Here is a 20,282-nt window from a genome sequence, read left to right on the forward strand (position 1 = left end):
GTTGTGGAATTAACTTTGCCCACAAGAACTGTCTGGAAATGAGGCTGTTCCTGAAGATGTCGGTAGAACTGTAGGCACAGCAATGCTGGGTTTACAGTTTCAAAACCTAGTCATTGTTTTGTCTGTTTAGCCTGTGGTAGTATTGATTGGGTCAGATATGGAAAAGGATTAATGGAGTTGTTGGTAATAGAAGCATCTACTTAATGGTGAGGGTGGCCTTGAAAGAATCAGTCCAGTTCCAGTGTGGTTACAGGTGTAACTGAGGTTAGAACTGGATTCAGAATGTACAGCAGGGCATTCCATGCTCGCCCAGAAGTAGTTGAGCTTGAAGAGACCTAGTGTTTTGCAAGCAGGTCAGCAAAGTACCTTCACTATGACTACTAGGTTTACTTGCCTTCCCCATACTGTCATGCATTTAGATTATGAGTTATTGTAAGCCTGTTTAAATAACGGGATGTGCTCATATAATGAATTACGTTATTGTTAATGCTCTCAGAAATATCAGCGAGTCAGTGTTTATAAAGTCTGATGTTAATTATTACTGTACGGTTCCAAACTATGACTCCCAACTGTCATGATTGAAGTCAGTTGTATGTGCACATGCATGGGTGTGTGTGTATCTGCTTAGAGACACAAATGCTGCAGCACTACTCTTCTTTGAGGATTCTTTTTTAGTGCTATAGTTCATAATCAAATACAAGTATGTTCACTATTTGTGCTTATGCTTTTATAGCTGATCTGTTTTATGCTGTGTGACTACAAGTTTTGTTTTGTAGCCTTACTCTTTTGCAGTTATGTTGGAAATACTAAAATCTTGCCTTAGGTGTGGATATTCAGGTTTTCCAGAGAAAAATGCATTCCATTTCTGAAAGATATTGCAGAAAAGGGGCAATTGCTATTCATATTATTACTCAAGATTTTTGTCTTTTGTTTTGTATTTATGTTGTTTTTTGCATTCCTATAACAAGTTTTAGAGTGAAGCCAGCTTCTTCACTTTAGAAACAGAAAGACTAAATCCAGTAGCTTCTAAAGGAGTCTTGCAAGAAAAATGACAGTATTTTTGTGACTATATAGTTTGCTTTAGCACTATTCAGCATAATCAAACTTTTGTTTAATTTTTAACTTGAAAGAACAGTATAGGATCCCAGAAAAATATTGTGGTACAAACATGTGGCTAACACCCCACTTCAGAAATTTGGAGATGAGGAGCTACATGTTAAGATAGTTCTTTATGTTTCCTGGGAAGGATACACACCCCTCCCCCATTCCCCTCCCATATCTGTCGATTCAAGCTAATGTGGTGCATCACCTTGCAGCATTTTTAATTCAAGGGCCATTTCAAAGATTTAAGTTTAATCTCTTACCCTTGGAAAACAAGGGTATGCTAGCACTCAGACATGACCATCTAGATATCATTCCTCTTAGTCCTTACTGCAAAATTTGCCCTTTAACTTTTAGATGGAGCATTTTTTGGGTAGCAGGGTGCCCCAAAAAAGTGAGTAAGCAGAAGTATTTTGCTTCCGAAGCTGTATTTCAAATAGTAGCAAATAGTATTTGCAGAAAAAACCCAAAGCCATTCTTACCAGCCATGTAAAGGCTTTCTTAAATTCTGTTAAAAGATAGCTGATTTTAAATAGTTCAGGAACAAGAAGCCTGAGTTTGAGTTGTGTATTTAATTTTTTCCCCTCTGTGTGTAGAAAACCAGATGTGTGGCCTTACTGAATGTATTCTATTTCACTTCTCACTCTACCTTGCCAGAAGCTCTTATATTTCTGTAATAAAGCCAGTGTTTTGTGCTCAGCAGCAGCTGTTTGTAGCATCAGTCAGATAATTATAAAGCTGAATTAGAATTCACCTGACTGAATGGGGGGATGAATTCCTGACCAAGAAATGAGAGAGACTGCAATTCCATTTTCCATGCCTCTTAATAATCACTACTATAGACAATAATAAAAAGCAGATGTTTTCGGGGTTAGATGTAGATGAGGTGGAACAGGACAAAAAAAAGGAGAGGAAGAAAAAAAAATACCAGCTCACGCTTCTACATACACAAGTATGCCTCTCACATTCAGCATGAGACATTGATATTAATTAACACCATTGTAAAAAGATGCTGCATCGTATGCTTCACATTCTAGATCTTCTCCAGCACCTGCTGATGATCAGACCCTGTGTTATGTGTGAGTATTGGCAATTCAGAAACTCATTATGGCTCTGTGTTTCAACTTGTCTGTAAAATCATTCCATGCTTTTATGACATCAATAGTAATGTCAGGGATATATCCAGATATAGGTACATATTCTGTTTCTTCTCATGTATATTTGTGTGTGCATGCACTTGTGGCTGCACATGTGGATGTGTATATATATATATATATGTATATATTTTAATTAAGAAAGATACAACTGTGTGTGTATAATTGTATTATATATTTATATGTGGCTTTAAACTTGAAGATTGGAGCCTGCTTTCTAAGTCTGGAATGAAAATGTGTATTCGAAAAAAAAAAGTTGCTAATATATTTAAATTTCATCTATGACAGCCACCCAAGATGTGCTCAGAGCACGTGTGCATGTTGTGTGTATGTGTACATGGTTCACTTCTAGAATTGGCATGAGCACAATGTACTGATATCTGGATTAATCTCAGTGTCATATTTTCTGTGGCACTTACATTTTACTTCCTTCATATATGCAAAGGTTAAAATTGAACCCTAAATGTTAATTAAAATAATTTGTCCTAGGCATTTTCCATACTTTATAATTTATTTGTTGGTGTTTCAAGGTTTTGTGTGACTGTTCAGTCAAGCATGTGATAAACGTTCCTTTGTTCTGCATGCAGTGTTGTGTTTATAAGATACTTTCATAAGTAAAACCATTGTTGTTTCCATTGTCACTGCTTTAGTTGCTAGTACATATTTCTGGGGATAGAAGTGGTGATAGCTCTTAAGAAAGAAAACCAGAACACTTTTCTTTCAAGCTGTGCAGCTACAAAAGAGAGGAAGATTGTTAAACCATGTATATACTTTGAAATTGTTGAACTTTAATTTCTCTTGCAGCAAAGAAACATGACACAGAAATGGAGCACACATTTTTTTTTCTCTGTCTTCATGTCTGTTTTCTGACCCTTGTTTTTCTTACTGTCTTCCCTGTACCTGTATTAAGACAATTACCAGTATATTTTGCAGATTAACTGTTGCCTTGGTGGGGTTTTATTTCTGCTTTACAGCACAAAGTTCAACAGAGTTGGCCAGAGGAGCCAAAAACACTTCTTGTTCTGTGCCTGTCATCATTTCAGCCACAGGCTGAGTGTTCAGAATGATGCTGAATGTCTTCAGACCTCATTTTGACCTCCAAGTGAGCTCCAGCAGCAATCCAGCAAGTCATGGATTTGATAACTGTGAGGTGTCTGCCCATGAGCACTAAGCAGGGAAAATACTCTTTCATTTCAATAATTACATGCAGAACAGAGAGAGTAGGAGGACAGTCACATCAGTAATACAGGTAATAAGAGCAGTTAGGGAAATCTTTGCAGTTAACTGGACTTTACAAATCATGAGCAAGATACAATGATGAACTCCATGCAGAAGATAACTTTTAATGTATTTGATCCATGTGATTTGTTTTTCTTTTGTGTCTTTTGGTTTTTTTTGGGTTTTTTTGCAAAATGCAAGTGTTCTGGTTTCTGTAAAACAACTGAAGCATTACAGAAACCTAAGTAAGAATGAACATGGAGATAAGAATGAACAGTTAAAAACATACTCAATGTTAGTTTGAGTGCTTTATACTAGGCTATTAGAACTGTAGTTAAGCACTAGAATACAATCAATGTCTTTTTTCCAAAGAATTAAAATGTGCTAGGTGCCAGTTAGATTATCTAATTTTTATTCCATCTGTGGACATCAACTAGGTAATTCAGTTGTTCAGTTTTTGATGCATTTTTTAAAAAATGATAAAACAAACCTCTTTTCTTTATAATTCTAGTGCTGTACACAGAAAGAAAAGCTAAGACAGTTTTTTGGAGACGTTCCTAAATAGCATTTAAAACTCTTTGAGAGAATCCTTTGAGTCATTTAATAATTCAGCACAGTGTCAATTGTTCGACCATATAACAAAGTGCAATAGGGTATCCCAGAGGGAGGCAAACCATATCAGCTGATCTCAAGTGCTCATGCATAATGTAAGGACTACTGCTGTCATTGGACCTTGGCACTCTGCATAAATATTTGCCTTGTTCTCCTTGCAGAAAAGGACTAGACAAGAGTTGATAAATATTGGACACTGTACTATCAGAGATCACACTCTGCTGTATATAATCAGGCTGAATCTGGGATTACCTATTTCCTTTGTAGGACTGTGCCATTCTCCTTTCCATACTACAGCTTCCACCTTCAGTTTAGCAGAAAGAAGATTGTCCAGGCTTTCTGGCCAGAAGTTCTGGTTTCTTTACTGTATCTTTCTGTCAAGGGAAAACTACATTATTTCCTACTTACTTTTATAACTGATAAATATAACTGAATGAATGTTACTTTTTCTTACATTGAAATATAACCTACAGGTCTTACAGTTTTTGTAAAGGCAAGGTATTCTTTTGGGCCTGTTGGGTGAAGCTGCTTCATCAACATTTGACCCATGAGAGTTTTGTAAGCATAATGCTTGTACTTCTCTGTAACTCAACAGCTTGGAGTTGAAGATGGCTGAGAGATAGTAGTCATTATTCTCCAAAATTCTTTTGTCTTTTACTTCTTCCTGTTTTACTGCTGGGTCTTCACAGAATAGCTGCTGCATGTCTTTGGCATTTCACAGTGCTAGAATGCCCTCAGGAAAGGCAGATAAGGGTTAGTGACATAGTGCTGGGAGTTTTTTTCCAAGTGTATGTTAACTTCTCAGCACTCCAAAATGAAAATATTTTGTGTCAAGTGAACTAAGACATTTGAAAAAAGGCGAAGGCACACCAGGGAGATTTATATGAATTTAGATAATATGGTTTTAGGAATTTCCATTAAAAGAACTAGGAAGTTCCTTCTGTTCAGCACCCTAGACACTTTTTTTCTCTTTTCTAGATATGGTGTGAGAGGAAGTAGGGAACATGCTTGGACACATACACAGATGGACAAATTAAGGTGGCCCTTACAATAATTTTTGGTAGTGTGTTTTGGACTGATAGCAGTAGTCATATAAAACTTTATTTTTGTTTGTTCTGATGCTTGATATATTCAGAAAAAAACTACTGAGAAGGGGGAATCAATGGCTATCAGGATGTGACAAAGAGGGCATCAGTCAGGAATGATGGACAGGAGATGGCTCCATGTGAAAGCCTCAGACTTGAAAGAGTCTCTTCCCAGCAGTTTACATATCCTTGCGAAGTGGCCAAGGCCTTTTATTTTTGATTGAGCCCTGTCTCTTCTATGGGGAAATGTGTTATTTTTTTCTTTGAACAATGTGGTGTATGGCAAGACAGACTTTTTTCCTGCCCTTTTTCTGTCAACCTTACTTCTTGGTATACTTGAGTCTCATAACTAAGCTGTAGATTTTTAAGAACACAAAGCATCATTAAAGGAGGGCTATCTAAGTAGTCCTGCTTATATCATGGAGGATACTGTGGTATCCTTTTCCTCCCAGATGGAAGCTTTTCAAGAAATATTATTTAGGGCTTAATCTTTTTTCCCTCTCTGTGTTTCACCCTCCCCAGTCTATTGAACTCTTTCTGGCATTCAAACATCAAGTGGAGTCTGCATATCATTCTTCTGATTAAACACAACTGTCTGGCTGTCCTAAACTGGTTGGAAGTGCATGAAGACCTGAGGGAAGAAGTTGAGCAGGGGATTGGTCCCTGTGGCATAGGTCGTGTGCTGTAACACATTTTTATGCCCAAACCTATGAAATATTCTTCACTTAAAGCATAGAGATCTAAAATAGATACAAAACCACCCATAAAAGCACAAAACCTCCCCCAGGCCAACTTTCAGAAACATTTTCAGCAGTCATTAAGAGTGATAATAGAGCCTTCAACCTCACAGATCCTTCAATGTTTGTCTTTGCATGAGGAATCTCTGTTTAAAATGAATCTGGATTGTCTCTTGTTACATTCCTGTCACTGTTCAAGCACCATTTACTTTAATTACAAAAAATTCTGTGCTGTTCAGCTACCTAATTTGACTATAGATGTGTAGTTGTTGCAAAGTCGCAAAGGATTTATGTGAGTGCTTATTCCCAGCACACCAGCACTGTTGTTTTGAAGTCAACAAAGTAGTCTTGAGTGGCTGCCTCACACCCATACCTCACACTCACTAAAGGGAGGACTGAATTCCCCATGCTAGTTTAATCATGTCCCATTTTATTGCAGTATTACATATGTGCCAGCAGAAAATGTAGACGAGTACAGGGCCAGTCTGAGACAACAGACAGAGGGAACAGTGCCACTTGAACTTTTTCCTTCACATATTGTCAGGTGAGTCAAAAGGCTTACAGCCTTCTCCCAAATAGCTCTCAAAGGTAACTCTTTCCATACACCTTGCATTTTGGGAAGGTAAATTTTATTTTAGAAGAGATGAAAGGTGGATGATTTTCTTCAGACTGGCATCAACAACAGTAAAAAACTGTTAAAAACACTGTTTTTGCTCTGACTAGCAAATTTTTAAGCTTTTTTACAAGTCTGTTTGATCTGTCTAAAAAGGAGATTGAATTCTTTCTCATCCTAAATTTCTCTTAAATAGCATGCAATTGGATTTATGGATTGCCACAAATACTTAAGTGCTTCCAGCATAAGACTGTGGTATTGATGGTCTTTCCAGAACATAACTGGAAAAAATAAATTGTGTCGTTCTTTTCCTTCAGTTTCAAAAATTCATTGCCATTACTGTCCAAAAATTCAAAGTGATTAATAATTGGATTTTTGCATTTCATCTCCAAAAGCAGTAAGTTTAGTTGAGTGTTGCTGTTGTAATTTCTTCTATTTGGAAAACAATAAATTACCTTTAGCTTTAATTTGGTTGTATTTCCAAATTACACTTTGTTGTTCTGTGTTGTGGATAGAAACTTCATTGCAGATAAAAAGTGGACAGGGAATCCATGAACACTATATGGATTCTAAAAGACATCAGAAAAAGAAGTTCCTTACCTGAATCTGGTGTACAAATTATGAAACTGTCAGGGTTACTCAATATATGAAATTTTTCAGAAAATCTAGTGATTATGTGGATTCTTTAGAAATTATTTGCATGTTTGTGTTTATCATCAGGGAACTTCCAGAGCTTCCAGAACGTGAAGAGGGGGAGGGAGAAGAAAGTGAACTTCAAAATGCAGCTTTCAGTAACTGGAACCAGCCCAGAAAGTAAGTGCAGATCTAGTTCCACATCATAAAGTGGCATCTGAAATTCAAAAATTCTCAAACATATTTTGTGAAGAGTGAAAAACAACAGAATTGCTGCACTTATGTATGTTGTGCATTGCTGAGTAATTAACGATTGACTTTGACTGCCATTGGGCTGAATCTCTACAGTCTAGCATTGTCTTGATTGTTATAGCAATTTATCTCTTCTTATTCCAAGGTGACTCGCAGGGATCAAGTCAAAAAAGAGAAAGATTCAAATTTTCTATTAGAACTCAAAACAAGTTGACCAATACTGGACTCAATTACAAAATTTCTGATCAATGCAGTAGATAACTTCTACTGAAAGACAAAACTTTGCAAAGAGAAGTTATTTTCAAATAATTTTTCAAAATAATTTTTCAAAAGAATTGTGTAAATTCAGGTGTCTTCAGTGTGCATCTTTGCCATAATCACAACAGATTTTAATTTAGTTTGGTCCTTTTTTTATCACAAAAGGGTCGAACTCTGGAGAGAGCCTAGCAAGTCATTGGGCATCAGCATTGTTGGAGGACGAGGGATGGGAAGCCGCCTGAGCAATGGAGAAGTGATGAGAGGGATTTTTATCAAACACATCCTGGAAGACAGCCCAGCTGGCAAAAATGGAACACTGAAAACTGGAGATCGGATTGTAGAGGTACCATCTGAAAGCCTTGTGCTGCAATTTCCCCAGTATCTCAGCAGTCACTGAGATGCATGTGTGGTGGGCTGACATCTGTGCAATTACCACAGCTGATACCGCTTCAGCCACACAGACTGTAGTACCATCTGCTGATGTTTGTGTGCAGACAGCAGCTGCCTGTTAAGTTGAATATTCAACCTGAAACATATGACTGACTGTGTGAGCAGGAGCCTACAAAGCCAGCAGTTTGCCTTGCGTATTTGAAAACCAGAATGTGTAGGAAAAAGCTTAAGTTTGGTAAAACGAAAAGATTTTTCGCCTTTTGCACCTTTTCACTGGGTAGCAATTGTAACAGCTAGGGCAAACTGTGCAAATGGATGTCAAGATTATTTCCATCTGAAATCTTAATTGATTCAAATAGTTCTTATGCATCTTGCGCAGGAGTTAAGGGAGGCACTTTTTTTTTTTTCTCCTGACATGAAGAAATCTGTGTTTGATAATTGAGACATGAAGAACATTTTGCCCATGCCTCAGTATAATGTAGCCAGTGGTATTGCAGGGTGGGATTTATCTTCATTTCTCTTCTACTTAGCTAGTCCTGTGCTCATGCAGTCACTTCTGCTTTATCACTTAAAGATATGAATGAACATACTGAAAGGAATAGATCTTTTCTGACATGACTATCAGTGTCAGATACTGCCCTTTCTACAGTGTCAGGCTAATAGAAACTTCCTCCTTTTAACCCTTCTGGATGTCCTTACCTGACTATCCATCAGTAAGGAGCCCAAAAAGCAGAGTGATGGAGTTGGTGATCCTGCCTCAGACTGGGCTTGACTTACATGGTGGTAATGAAACTGCAGTTTGCTGTTTGCTACAGTATCAATATTGAGTAGCTTGAAATAATACCTAAGTATAGATAGCACTTTTTATAACAGGATGGAACGATTTGCAGTGTATAAGAAGTTGGGAGGTGGAATTTTGCTTGAAGGCCACAAAGGTAAAAACAGTCATTTCACCTGAATAACTGGATTTTTGTGAGTGCAATTGTCTCTGACAGTGATGCTTTCAGAAACTAGAATGGGCGAGTGAAAACAAAATGTTGTGTTAATGTGACTGTTTCTGAACGAATAGTTTCAGTTTCTCAAATTGTGGCATATGTAAACTTCGATCTCTGCAGTGCATACAGTTTTTCAGACATGGGAAGTTGGAGAGTATTATTGTTCTTGTCAGATCCTCATAGGTTTAGAATTTCTCTCAGATTGTTTTTGTGCTCTCTTATTTGCATTGAATGATTAAGTTTAAGGTAGAGTTAGACAATTAAAAAGTTGTAGGGGTAATCCTCATCATATAAGTTTGTGTGCTAGAATTGCGACTAACAAATAACCCTTCTGTGTTAGCTTCTAGCTTTTATTGTGGTCATTGTGACAGTACTTTGCTGATGCTAACCTCACCTTAACATTGTTCTTACCTGGATAACAGGACAAATTGTCTTACACACCCATACATATACAGACATTAAAAAAAAAAAGGCACAAATTTATCCTTAGCCATCCTGTGTACGTACATTCTTCCAGAAGATAGAAAGCTTTTCAGCTCTGACCTAAAAATTTAACTTCTGAAGAAAGTGTCTAGTAGCTAAAACTAATCTTACCTTGCTTCAGGGGAAAAAAAAAAAGGAAGAAGATAAAACAAAAGAAAACCTAACAAGTTTCAGTTTTAAAATCTCGTAAAGTCCTGAGTAATAGTTTTTTCTTAAGGTGGGGTTGCAGGAAGCAGTATTTGGTAAACAGTCCTACTCTCTTCAGATTATCATATCTCTTCTGTTACATTGCATGTGGGAGAACTTATGGAGTCTGAACTAAAAATGTTGGGAAACATTTTTAAAATGGAGGAATAAGAGAATATTTTTTTGATGTTCTGTTAGCGCTCTTGGAAATACCAAACCTGTGTTTGAGGGACCTCAGGCCAATTCTGTATAAAGGTCCACTAAAAACAGAGGGTTGGGCTTAGGTTTTAGCCAAAGTTTCGTAACCAAAACTCAGAACTGACTCATGACTCTTGTAGCTTCTTGCAATGTTAAGATGAGGCCTTCCAATTACAGGTGGATGGAATTGACCTCAGAGATGCCAGCCATGAACAAGCTGTGGAAGCCATACGGAAGGCAGGCAATCCTGTAGTCTTTATGGTACAGAGCATTATAAGCAGACCAAGGGTAAGCATAAAGAATATGAAAAGAGATGTAACACATAGTAATAGATGAAGCAAATATTCAAGACGGTGGTATTTGGGAATGGGATATTTAATCCTGAAAGTGCCATCTCAACTATTTTAGGAACAAAGATTTGATTTAAGTATTATTTCCATTTAGAATGAAATCGATTTGGATTTGGAAATACCCTCCAGCACGCCGTCCTCAAACTATTTTGAAAAGCCTCAAGAAAGATAATTTGTTGGGGGGCAGAGTAGGAGTCTAACTAAAACCATCTGTTAGAGATTGACAGCATGTCTGAGGAGCGCATGCAGAAATACAGCACCTGTTAAAAAATTCTGTGGACTTTAATGAAAGAACCTAGAAGTACACGGAAGTTTTCCGTCACTAAGCTGCATGGACATTGCAGACAAAAGCTACAGTGCTTTAATATAAGTTGCTTGCATCACTAGAAACTAAACTTCCTCTTTGTAGAGTCTGTGTAAGCTGCATGTTTATTTACTAGTTGTCTCATAACTCTTGTTCCCCAGCCAGAGTCTCTTTATAGCCCTTCTTCAGCTTCTGCTCCCTGTGGGCAGAAAACTACTAACCCATTTTATCGTCAGTCATCTAAGGTAAAGTTGCATGAAAAAACTGTTGAATGTTGAGTATTGACACTCAAACTACTAAAGTAACGCTTTTGTATTTGCTGTGATGTGAAGAGAATTGCTGGTGCTGAAAGTTTAGGCACATCTGGGATGGAAATTACACCATTACTATATCACTACTTTTATTTAGAGAATTCTCCTTTGCTATTTTTGATTGTAGTTCTTTTTTCTCCATTTTCAACTTAAGCTTGTTGGTTATTTCTTGACTGTATTAACAAACTCTTGTTTCTCTGTAAGCAGAAACATTGCAAATGCTCTTCGTGTACCCAAACATTGTGTTGTGATCATCATAAATGGCATTATATTTATTATTTTCATTCTTTTGAAGCTTGCATTTGTACTTAATAATAAGATCTTACTATATAATAAGAACTTCCTGCTTTTATTCATGTCTAGCCACCCACGTAGCTAGTTGCCTACACACATGAGCTATAATTATTATGGTATCACTATGTATTTAACCAGGCAGTTGGTTTTAAGTGACATGTAGCTAATGAGTCCATTTCTTCTGTTTTGTTTCATGCAAGGTTTAGTAGTTAAGAGAGAGCCTGTGTGTGCTTTAGAACAGCCGGAATAATGCAGATGGCCTGTGAAAAGACAGTGATAGTTTTGATAATAAGGAGCTACCCATTGAGTCTGTTTCATACCTATACCCCCTGTGTATTTCTGAGTAAGAAACAATTTATCACTGTGGTTATGATCCCATAGTAGTGTTACAGGATTATGCTGTATGAAATGCCAGCTAGTTTCTGATAACTTAGCATCTTGGACCCATGGATAAAATTCTGAATGGAAGTTAGTTGAAAAAATGAAATTACAGAAAGAAAAAACCCTGTTACTTTAGGCTTTGTTTTGAATTTTAAAAAATAGTTAAAGAGAGAACTCCCTTTATTTAGCATTTACTCCTCTTGTCCTAGACTGCGCAAAAACTATGCTAAACTGAACTGTTCAGGCAAATTCAAATGCTCCTTATTTTATCAAAATAGTCAGTCCATATTAATACAATGCTGTTGCATGCATTAATATTAGGGCTAGTATTTTAGGAGCTGTGCCATCATGACAAAATAAAAAAGGCAAGATTTTGATTGAATGTAGCTGAACATTTGTTTCCTATTTTACTAGGATTGTACTGTTGATATATGAAGTGTTAGTGATGCTTATTTTAATTGCCTAAAGTTTCAACCAGATATATTTTAAAATTCTATGCAGATAACATGTAATTTTTGAAGTGTAATAGGTTGATTACAGTAACAATTTACTTTTCACAAACCTTTCTTTATGATATTCAAAATTAAATGGGAATCATATATACAGAAAATCTTGTACCTCAGAGAAACGGCTGTTGACTTTGAATGACTTGACAGTGAAGAAACCTTGGTCATTCACGGCATTAGTCACTGCTGAAGATAGAGTAGAGCAAAGACATTTGTTGTCTTACCAAATGGAATTACTCTTTTGCAACATGGTATTTGAAAATAAATGTTCAGGGATGTGTTTACTATTTTCAGGAGCATTTAACAAAAATACTTTAAGAAAGTTCTTAAGCAGTGTTGTAAGTTTTGATAAATTACTCGTGATATAAATGATCCTGGAAGGTTTTCACATTCCTGTCCATACTGCTTTCCAGTCGTGTTAAATTTACAGCCCTAAGACTTACAGGTAATTGCTGGATGGATACAACCAAGTGTAGAAATTACTTCTAAGTATACACAGTATATTTCCAACATACTATTTGAAATCAGAGCTGTTTCCTCCTTATTAAGCAGATTCTGATCTCGAAATAGAACACAGTACAAAAAATGCATAAGAAATATAAATGGAAAAATTATATCCTTTTATCAGGTCTAAATGTGTAAACTCTTTTTCTGTTAAATAATAATGAGAAAGTACCTTGCTTTGGGGGAAGACCAGAGTATTTCGTTTCAAGAAACTATAAATTCAGGTAGTTACACGTACATATGTGCATATACAAAGTGTTCTGTGAAATTTATTATTAGATATGAAATCTGCTTAGAGATGCCTAATATTTCTAAGCCCTCACTTTTACAAAATAAACAGTGAGTGTATTACCACAGAAGTTAAATCAAATTATGAGGATCTGTGGTTTTCAAAATAAGACTAAACCTGCTGCATTATTATAGATATTTGTGTACATCCTAACCTAGAAATCCACAATTAATTAATGTGTTAAGAGTGTCCCATATGTTTGGAAAAATTTTTCAAATATCACAGCACATAAATGCAGAGTAATTCTACACTTGAATGTACTTCATGGTCTAGAACAGGTGCTTTTCCTCTCTGCCGACAGAGCACCAGAAACACAGGGCAAATACAGTTTTGCCAAATTTCACGAATCTGTTTCAAGTGCAGAACTTGCACCTTGTTCTGTTAGCTCAGACAACTAAATGAGTATGTTTTGGTTCATGATTAAAAGGGGTTCATTTAAAACCCTTTAACGTTTTTTTTGCTTAGTTTCTATTATGCTTTCCTTTTAGAACTCTTCCCTGCCTTTTCTGCAGAACAGTGTTTTCAGTAGGCCAGCTGTCTTCAGCAGCACTAACCCATTTGCTGATTCTTCTCAGTTCAGCACTGCTAAGGTTGGATCATGTCACCCTATCTTTTCACTCACCAAACATCCCTATGTGTGCTTCTTTCCCATTGCTGTCTCTCTGCATTTAAATTCTTTTATACTAGTTTGAGTTATGTGCTGTGCTAATGAGCTTGAGAACTCTATGTAGTGAATTTAAAGACACAGACATGCATATACATAGAAAGGTTATGGAGAAGTTAAAAAATGCCAGCTCCATTAATCATAACACTAAAGCTGATCTATTCAGAGCTACCGAAGGAATAGGTTTTCAACTATAAGGTCAGTCCCTGACATATATTTTAAAATACCTAAGTGTAAATCTCCCATCAGTGTACAGTCTTTTGCTGCTATGTACTTCTTTTTGGATTTTTGTGGTTATGACATTCCAGCTTTGATATTTCCCTTTTATTTTTGCATTTTAAAAAACCAGACTTGCAGCTTTTTTTAATGATGACTCATGAAAATATTTTCCCTCTGCTTCTTGAAAATTCTTTTCATGCACCATGGTTAGGATGCTGAAGTCTTTGGAAATAAAAAAAAAAGTTAGATTTTTTTTTTTTTGTGGCTAGTGCATACTTACTGCATGTTATTCACAATGGGAACAGCGTTAACCTCTAATAAAAATACTTTAATCCTAATATGCATGCATTTTTGATTTAATAAAATCATTTCTAGCTGGTTTTACATCTTGCAAGTGATTGTGCCCTTTGTCTATTTTCCCATGTTGTCAAAAATATTGAATGTGCAACACTTATGGTATGTGGTGTGTAATTGCATGTGTGTTTTGAAATCTCTTTTTGTGTTTGTTACATTTCTCAATGGAAAGGGAGTAGACGTGTAACATAAATGATGACTTATGTTTTCTGTACTTTTAAAAGTATTTCTGAGAAGCATTGCCTGCATTTTTAGAGAAAACCTGATGATCCTGTAGTTTATGCATAATTTCTTTCTTAGCATTGGTATAAGAATGGCCTTTTGTCATCTCTCTCCTTTTCTGATCTCAGATTCATGTGTAGAGAGAAACTTTGATAAATCAGGAGTCTTAGTAACCCCTTAAATACCTTTTCCATTTATAAATCAAGTTAATAAAGTTGTTCCAGTTAGCAAAATGAATCTGTATTTGAAAATGAGTTATTGGTTAATATTACTGTGTTTTGCCAAAGATGCTATAACATGTGGAATGCTGTTTTCTGTTACTGTAGGAGGTATCGAATCCCATTAGGGTTACCTTCCGTTGTTCCCCAACTAACCCTTTTGCTCCCACACCATTCAAGGTTTGTCTTAATTCCTGTCAGTTGGTCCTACTGTATGTGTGCTGTACATTTGTACATGGACTGTGATAACTTCTGGAGTACTGCTTCTTTTTCCGCCTATGTCTTCATTTTTTCAAGTTCCGGACTTGCTGTGATTTTCCGTGTTTGCTTGGCTGTGATCAGAGTGACCCTAGTAGCTAAATGGGTTCAGCACTTGTTGGATGCTTTGCATTTTAAATGAAATACTGTGGTGTGGCACACTGAAAGTATTTCATGAGTTAAAGCCTTTTAGGTTTATGTATGTTGCCCGATTCAGGGAGCAAAAGTCTTATGTGTGTGTAAACTGTGGGGACTGGCTTCTGCTTCTGGCTGTTCAAATATATCAGGCTGAGTTCTGCAGGCAGGACATGTTCCACTCCCCCAAAATGGCATTGTAGCACAATTTTTACCCTCCTACAAAGAACTCTTGCTTTTACTTCCATTTCAGCATTTCCTCATACCTCAAAAATGTTCAGATTATGTTATGTTGTTACACATTCACAATGGTACAAAAAGATGATTTTTTTTTGACAGTCATATTATGGTAGCAGCAGTTAAAAAGTGCTAATCTGTCAGGATGTAGCCCTGCATCCACACCTTGCAAATCTTCCAGAGATCCTTTGCACCAATATGTTGTTCCTTTTTTTGGTCATGTTTTCTTCAAGTTTTGCTGTTCTTGGACACTGTCACTTACAAACAGTACCTCTAAAGTAAATGTTAATTTTTGTTTTAAAACATAAAAACTAAAGTTTGCTGATCTGGTTTGATCTCACATTTGTACTGGATTTGTGTTGCAAGAAAGTGATACTTGGAGAGGCTATGCGGGGTGACTTCTGTCATATTTTTACTCCTTTGTCCAGCTGAAGAAGAAAGTGATAGAGCAGCTTTGGTGGGCATCTGGCCTCCAGACAGGGTCAACCCACCACAGCGCCATATTTCCTCATTTTCCTGGGATATTATTTAGCTTTAGTAAAACTCTAAGAAGAACTCTGAAAAAAGAGTTTTTTCTAGAACTTCTCTCTCTTTTCCCCCTCCTCAATGTGGAGGTATTACCAACTTTTCTTTTTGTGTACACATGAATTTTTGATTGTGGAAAATAGCTTTTAATGTTACTAGGTAGTGTTTCTGCTCTTCTCTGATTCTGGTAGGTGACAATGTCTGCTCTAGAATTTTGTTGCTTCAGTTCAGATCATCTTAGGAGGATGACATTGTCTTAGATAAATTTTTTGCTTTGCTATCACTTCCCACACTTTTGAGATTTACTGACTTCTCAGTTAAGTTCCTCGAAGAAGTTCCTAAATGAAAGAAAAATCTTCAAGCAGAAGCAGAATGAGAGAACTGAAATAGGGCATTTGCATTATCTTTATCTTTGGAGTCACAGAGTGAAGGGAAGTAATTTTTGTTTAGACATAGGACCTTTCTTAAATTTAAAAATTACTAAACTGGTAACTTCCCAGGTTTCTCAACACCTTCAATTTGAAAGCTGATAAAGTTTTCCAAGGTGTATGTTGTTATTCATTTCACTGTTGCCTCTGATGAAAAGATTATTACCTAAGTCATTTTGGCACCTAAAGGCAGATACTGTGTTCAAACTTGCTAATGAAGCTAGTGAGAACTGAAATGATGAGAATAGGGTTAAGAAGCGAGGGCAACGCACCTGAAAACTTGAGTGGTGTAAAAACTTGGTTTTCATTCAAAATTCTTGTTTACTTCAGTAGCCAATCTGCCAAGTATCAAGGTCTCTTGGGCATACATCAGCTAGAGAATGATGATATTCAGAGAGAGGTTTCTTGCTTACGTGTTTACTTTAAGAAAGGCAAATTATACAAATTTCACATAGTGAAATTTCTTATCAGAGTCCATATTCCTCAAGGAAACAGTCTTGAATGGAAGCTTTCAAGGCTGTGGATTTGGGCATTTAACCATTATATTGCAGTAGTTGTGTGTTTATACCTCTTAACTTCGTGTGAATATGAATAGAACACATCATGTATCTGTCTCTTGTGATTTAACCTGTATCCTCGTTTACTTGATCTTCTCTGTGCAGCTTGTAGGAAGCTAGTAAATGAGACCGAAAAGGTCTAGTCACAATGGATTTCTTCAGTTATCATCTGTTTAATTTGGGTGTTTAACTGTGATTTCAGTTAATATGCCAGTTGTTTTTTTTTTTCTGTAGGTATTTTTGAAAGATCCCTTTTTTTTTTTTCTAGTTTCTCTTTCCTCGTGTTTGGCTTCCTAAGCATATGATGGGAGGAAATTATATGTGATGACTCTTAAAATTGGTTATAAATCTTTTACAAATCTGGCATTAAAACAAAAGAACAAAAGCACTGGAGTCTTTGTTAGAGGCTTTTTCTGAAAAATAAAATGGCACATAAAACTTTACTGAATTGGGCTTTTACTGTGAGTTGTTTGCTTCCAGATACATTTTGGAGTGATGTTTTTTCTTACCTTGCCTGGTGTTTGTTTCTGTCTTTGATCTCTCTGCCTTTCTGTGCGCTGGTATTAATTTAGAATTTCAGCTGCTTGATATTGAAACTGAAGCTGTAGTCATTGCCATTTTGACATTTTTGTTTACTTACAGAGAGCCTGCATCTTCTTAGCTGCTTCATTTTTCTTATTCTCCACAGGCATTTGGTCAGTCTGATACAGAGCCAGAAAAGACTTCGCTTTGTAACTTGCCTCTGCCCCCTCCCTCAGCATTTTCAGGAATGAGCTCTGATGTTGCACAGTTATCTTCTATCAGAGTCCCAGAAGATGTGGAGAAGGAGGATGAGTTCGGTTACAGCTGGAGTAAGTTTTTCCTGTGATAATATTTGAAATGCTTAATATTAAAATTGCACTGTAAAAGACACAGGTGTGGGGGCATCCAGTTTGACCTGCTTCTTTTTCATATGCATCATAGTTTGGGTGCTAAGGTTGCTATTTTAGTTGTGCTTGGTCATGTGCACATAGTAAAATACAAAACTCATTTCTTTGTCTTTATTGCACTGCAATCTTTTTTTTTCTCCATGGTTCCAGTTCAATGTAGGACTGCTTGAAGAATTTCAGTATACTCCATGTAACTGTTGGCAGTGATCAGTATGATAGTATCTGTTACCTGAAGGTGTCACTGGAGAGATTACTTCTTTTGTGTATGAATTTTTTTAAAGAAAATTTTTAATATTTTTTTAAGATATAAAGAAAACAATAAACTAGAGATATTATTATAAATCATCTAAGGCTTAGTTTAGAAGAAGTTGTAGTTTACACTGAAAATTTAATCATCCATTTTGGGCTGCTTCTGTCAGGTACTGTACACTGAGCACTGATCTTGACTCTCTAGGTGACTTGTGAAACTTTCTAATGTAAATCCAACTTCTGCTACCCACACTTTTACATTTAGAAAAGATCATGAAGCGCTATGGAAATCTACCAGGGGAGCTACACATGATTGAGCTGGAAAAAGGAAAGACAGGTCTGGGACTTAGTCTTGCTGGTAACAAAGACCGATCCAGGATGAGTGTCTTCATAGTGGGAATTGATCCAAATGGAGCAGCTGGAAAAGATGGCAGGTTACAGGTTGCAGATGAGTTGCTAGAGGTGAGTTTTTGCAATTTATACTGAAGCCCAAATGTACTGACTTCAAATACCAGATTCTTGCTGAATACGTGTGTTTTCCAGTAGACTTTGAAATTCCAAGTTTATCCAAGTTCATATCACTATGCTATAAGATTTTCCTTCTGATCTATGCCAAGTAGGTGTAGTGGATTTTTTCCTAGTTATAATTACACCAAGTTATGGGTTAGATCCCTGTATGCACCATTTACTTAAGAGTTGGACTCAATGATCCTTGAGGCTCCCTTCCAACTCAGAAGATTATGCAATTATGAGTGAAGGTGTGCTCAATAGAAATGTGGGACAACAGCTGTTTCTGAGTTACTGAGATGTATGGAAGGGCAGTGAATTGCAGGCCATGAAAAATATTGAAGTCCTCCAATCCATCCATCTGTGGAGTACTCTAGACTTTCTAATTACTTGCCTGTTTACAAGAAGTGTGATAAAAAGCAGAATATTTTTATACTGTGTAGCACAGAATGTGGAAGTTAAACTGGGGAAACAGGAACAGATCTATCTTTACTATGGACTTCTAACTCATGATATGTTTGAGTGCTGTTTTCTAGCAGAATGGAGTGACCGAACCACTAAACATGCAACTAACATTTCAAGTACATGTGTGAGCATAATTTATGTTTCTAAATTCCACAGCCCAGTTGATGATACTTGGAGATGTATTCTCTACTGTAGCCTTTCCTATTTTTCTGATAGCAGTAGGTAACATTACCCTCACAGAATTGCTTTGTGTAACTTCAAAGCTGTATGTGGAAGTGTTTGAGGATTTACTGGGGAAGTGGTACAGAGCAGGAATGGTGAATCCAAACAAAGCTTGAGGGAGACACTGAGAAAGTAAATGATAAAGGCTGAAATTTGCAGACTAGGAAAAAATTTAAGGGATTTTTGTCACTGTGGACCAAGTCTTATGGAGTGAACTTTGCAGACTCCAGTATTGTGAGACAGTTCACTTGAACCATCTGTTTTTAAAATCCTGATGTGGAAGAGGTGGAATATTATGAAAACATGTTGACACATGTCTGTCTGAAGCTATTGTCTCGTGATTTCTTGGTTACTGTCCACACTATAAACTTGCAGACTAATGCTAAGAAATTCCCTCAACCTCTTCTGAGAGGAGACATCTGAGCTTGCTCTCCATATTCCCAAGTAGCTGTCCACCAGCTATTGAGGGTCACATCCCATGCCCCGCACTTGGCAGCCTGACCATGTATTTTTCATAAGGCTGTGGCATGCACTGGAGGGAATGCTGCATTTGGGTTGTGAACTCCATTGTAAATGATAGGGCTCGGGATCCCTGTGACCATGCCTGGTGCACACACCCTGCATAGGCGGTGATTGGTGTTATGCTCAGCCCTCAGTACAGTATTTTGCATTTGTTGCTTTGCTGTGTCTCTGCTTCAGTTAGTGCTACCTATGTGCATTTTATTGCTTTCCCTTTGTGTATGTCCAGACTGTCCTTTTGCAGTCATTTCTCTTTTCTTCAGTTAACTTCAGCACTGAAATTTTTTTTTCATTTTTTCAAGGAAAAAAAATGGAAAAAAGATTGCCAGGTCACATCTTCAGATAGTAAGTGTGGAGCCTAGAATGGCTTGTGTTGGAAGCGGCCTTAAAGGTCGTCTACTTGCAAGTCTTCCTCAATGGCATGTGTTGCCAACCAGGGATCAAGTTACTCTGGTCCCATTCAGTCTGTCCTTGAACACTTCCCTGGGCAACCTGTTCCAGTACCTTACTATTCTCTAATCTAGAACTTACTTCTTTCAGTTTAAAACCATTGCCCTTTGTCATAACCCTATCATCCCGCATAAAATGTTACTCTTCCTCTTTTTTGTAAGCCCCTTTTTAGTTCTGAAAGGCTGCAGTAATGTATCCCCAGAGTTTGCTCCAGGCTATACAACCGCAACTCTCTCAGCCTGCCTTCACAGGGGAGGTGCTCCAGCCCTG

General features: G+C 37.0%; 1 protein-coding gene across 15 annotated transcripts in view; it reads left to right on the forward strand.

Annotated features, from left to right (window-relative positions):
• The window catches only part of MPDZ (multiple PDZ domain crumbs cell polarity complex component), a 95,133-nt gene that overhangs the window by 53,965 nt on the left and 20,886 nt on the right, over positions 1 to 20,282 (forward strand). For 10 of the 15 annotated variants that reach the window (XM_050986624.1, XM_030236687.2, XM_050986625.1 and 7 more), the window contains 7 exons: positions 2,139 to 2,180; positions 6,347 to 6,451; positions 7,241 to 7,333; positions 7,829 to 8,006; positions 10,093 to 10,203; positions 17,360 to 17,522; positions 18,115 to 18,311. In XM_050986624.1, coding sequence (XP_050842581.1) covers positions 2,139 to 2,180; positions 6,347 to 6,451; positions 7,241 to 7,333; positions 7,829 to 8,006; positions 10,093 to 10,203; positions 17,360 to 17,522; positions 18,115 to 18,311 — 889 coding nt within the window. The remainder of the gene's footprint in view (positions 1 to 2,138; positions 2,181 to 6,346; positions 6,452 to 7,240; positions 7,334 to 7,828; positions 8,007 to 10,092; positions 10,204 to 17,359; positions 17,523 to 18,114; positions 18,312 to 20,282) is intronic. The other 5 variants (XM_030236688.2, XM_009093963.4, XM_050986628.1 and 2 more) reach the window with 3 other exon arrangements.

Source organism: Serinus canaria, chromosome Z (genome assembly GCF_022539315.1).
Source record: "Serinus canaria isolate serCan28SL12 chromosome Z, serCan2020, whole genome shotgun sequence".
Lineage (NCBI taxonomy): Eukaryota > Metazoa > Chordata > Aves > Passeriformes > Fringillidae > Serinus > Serinus canaria.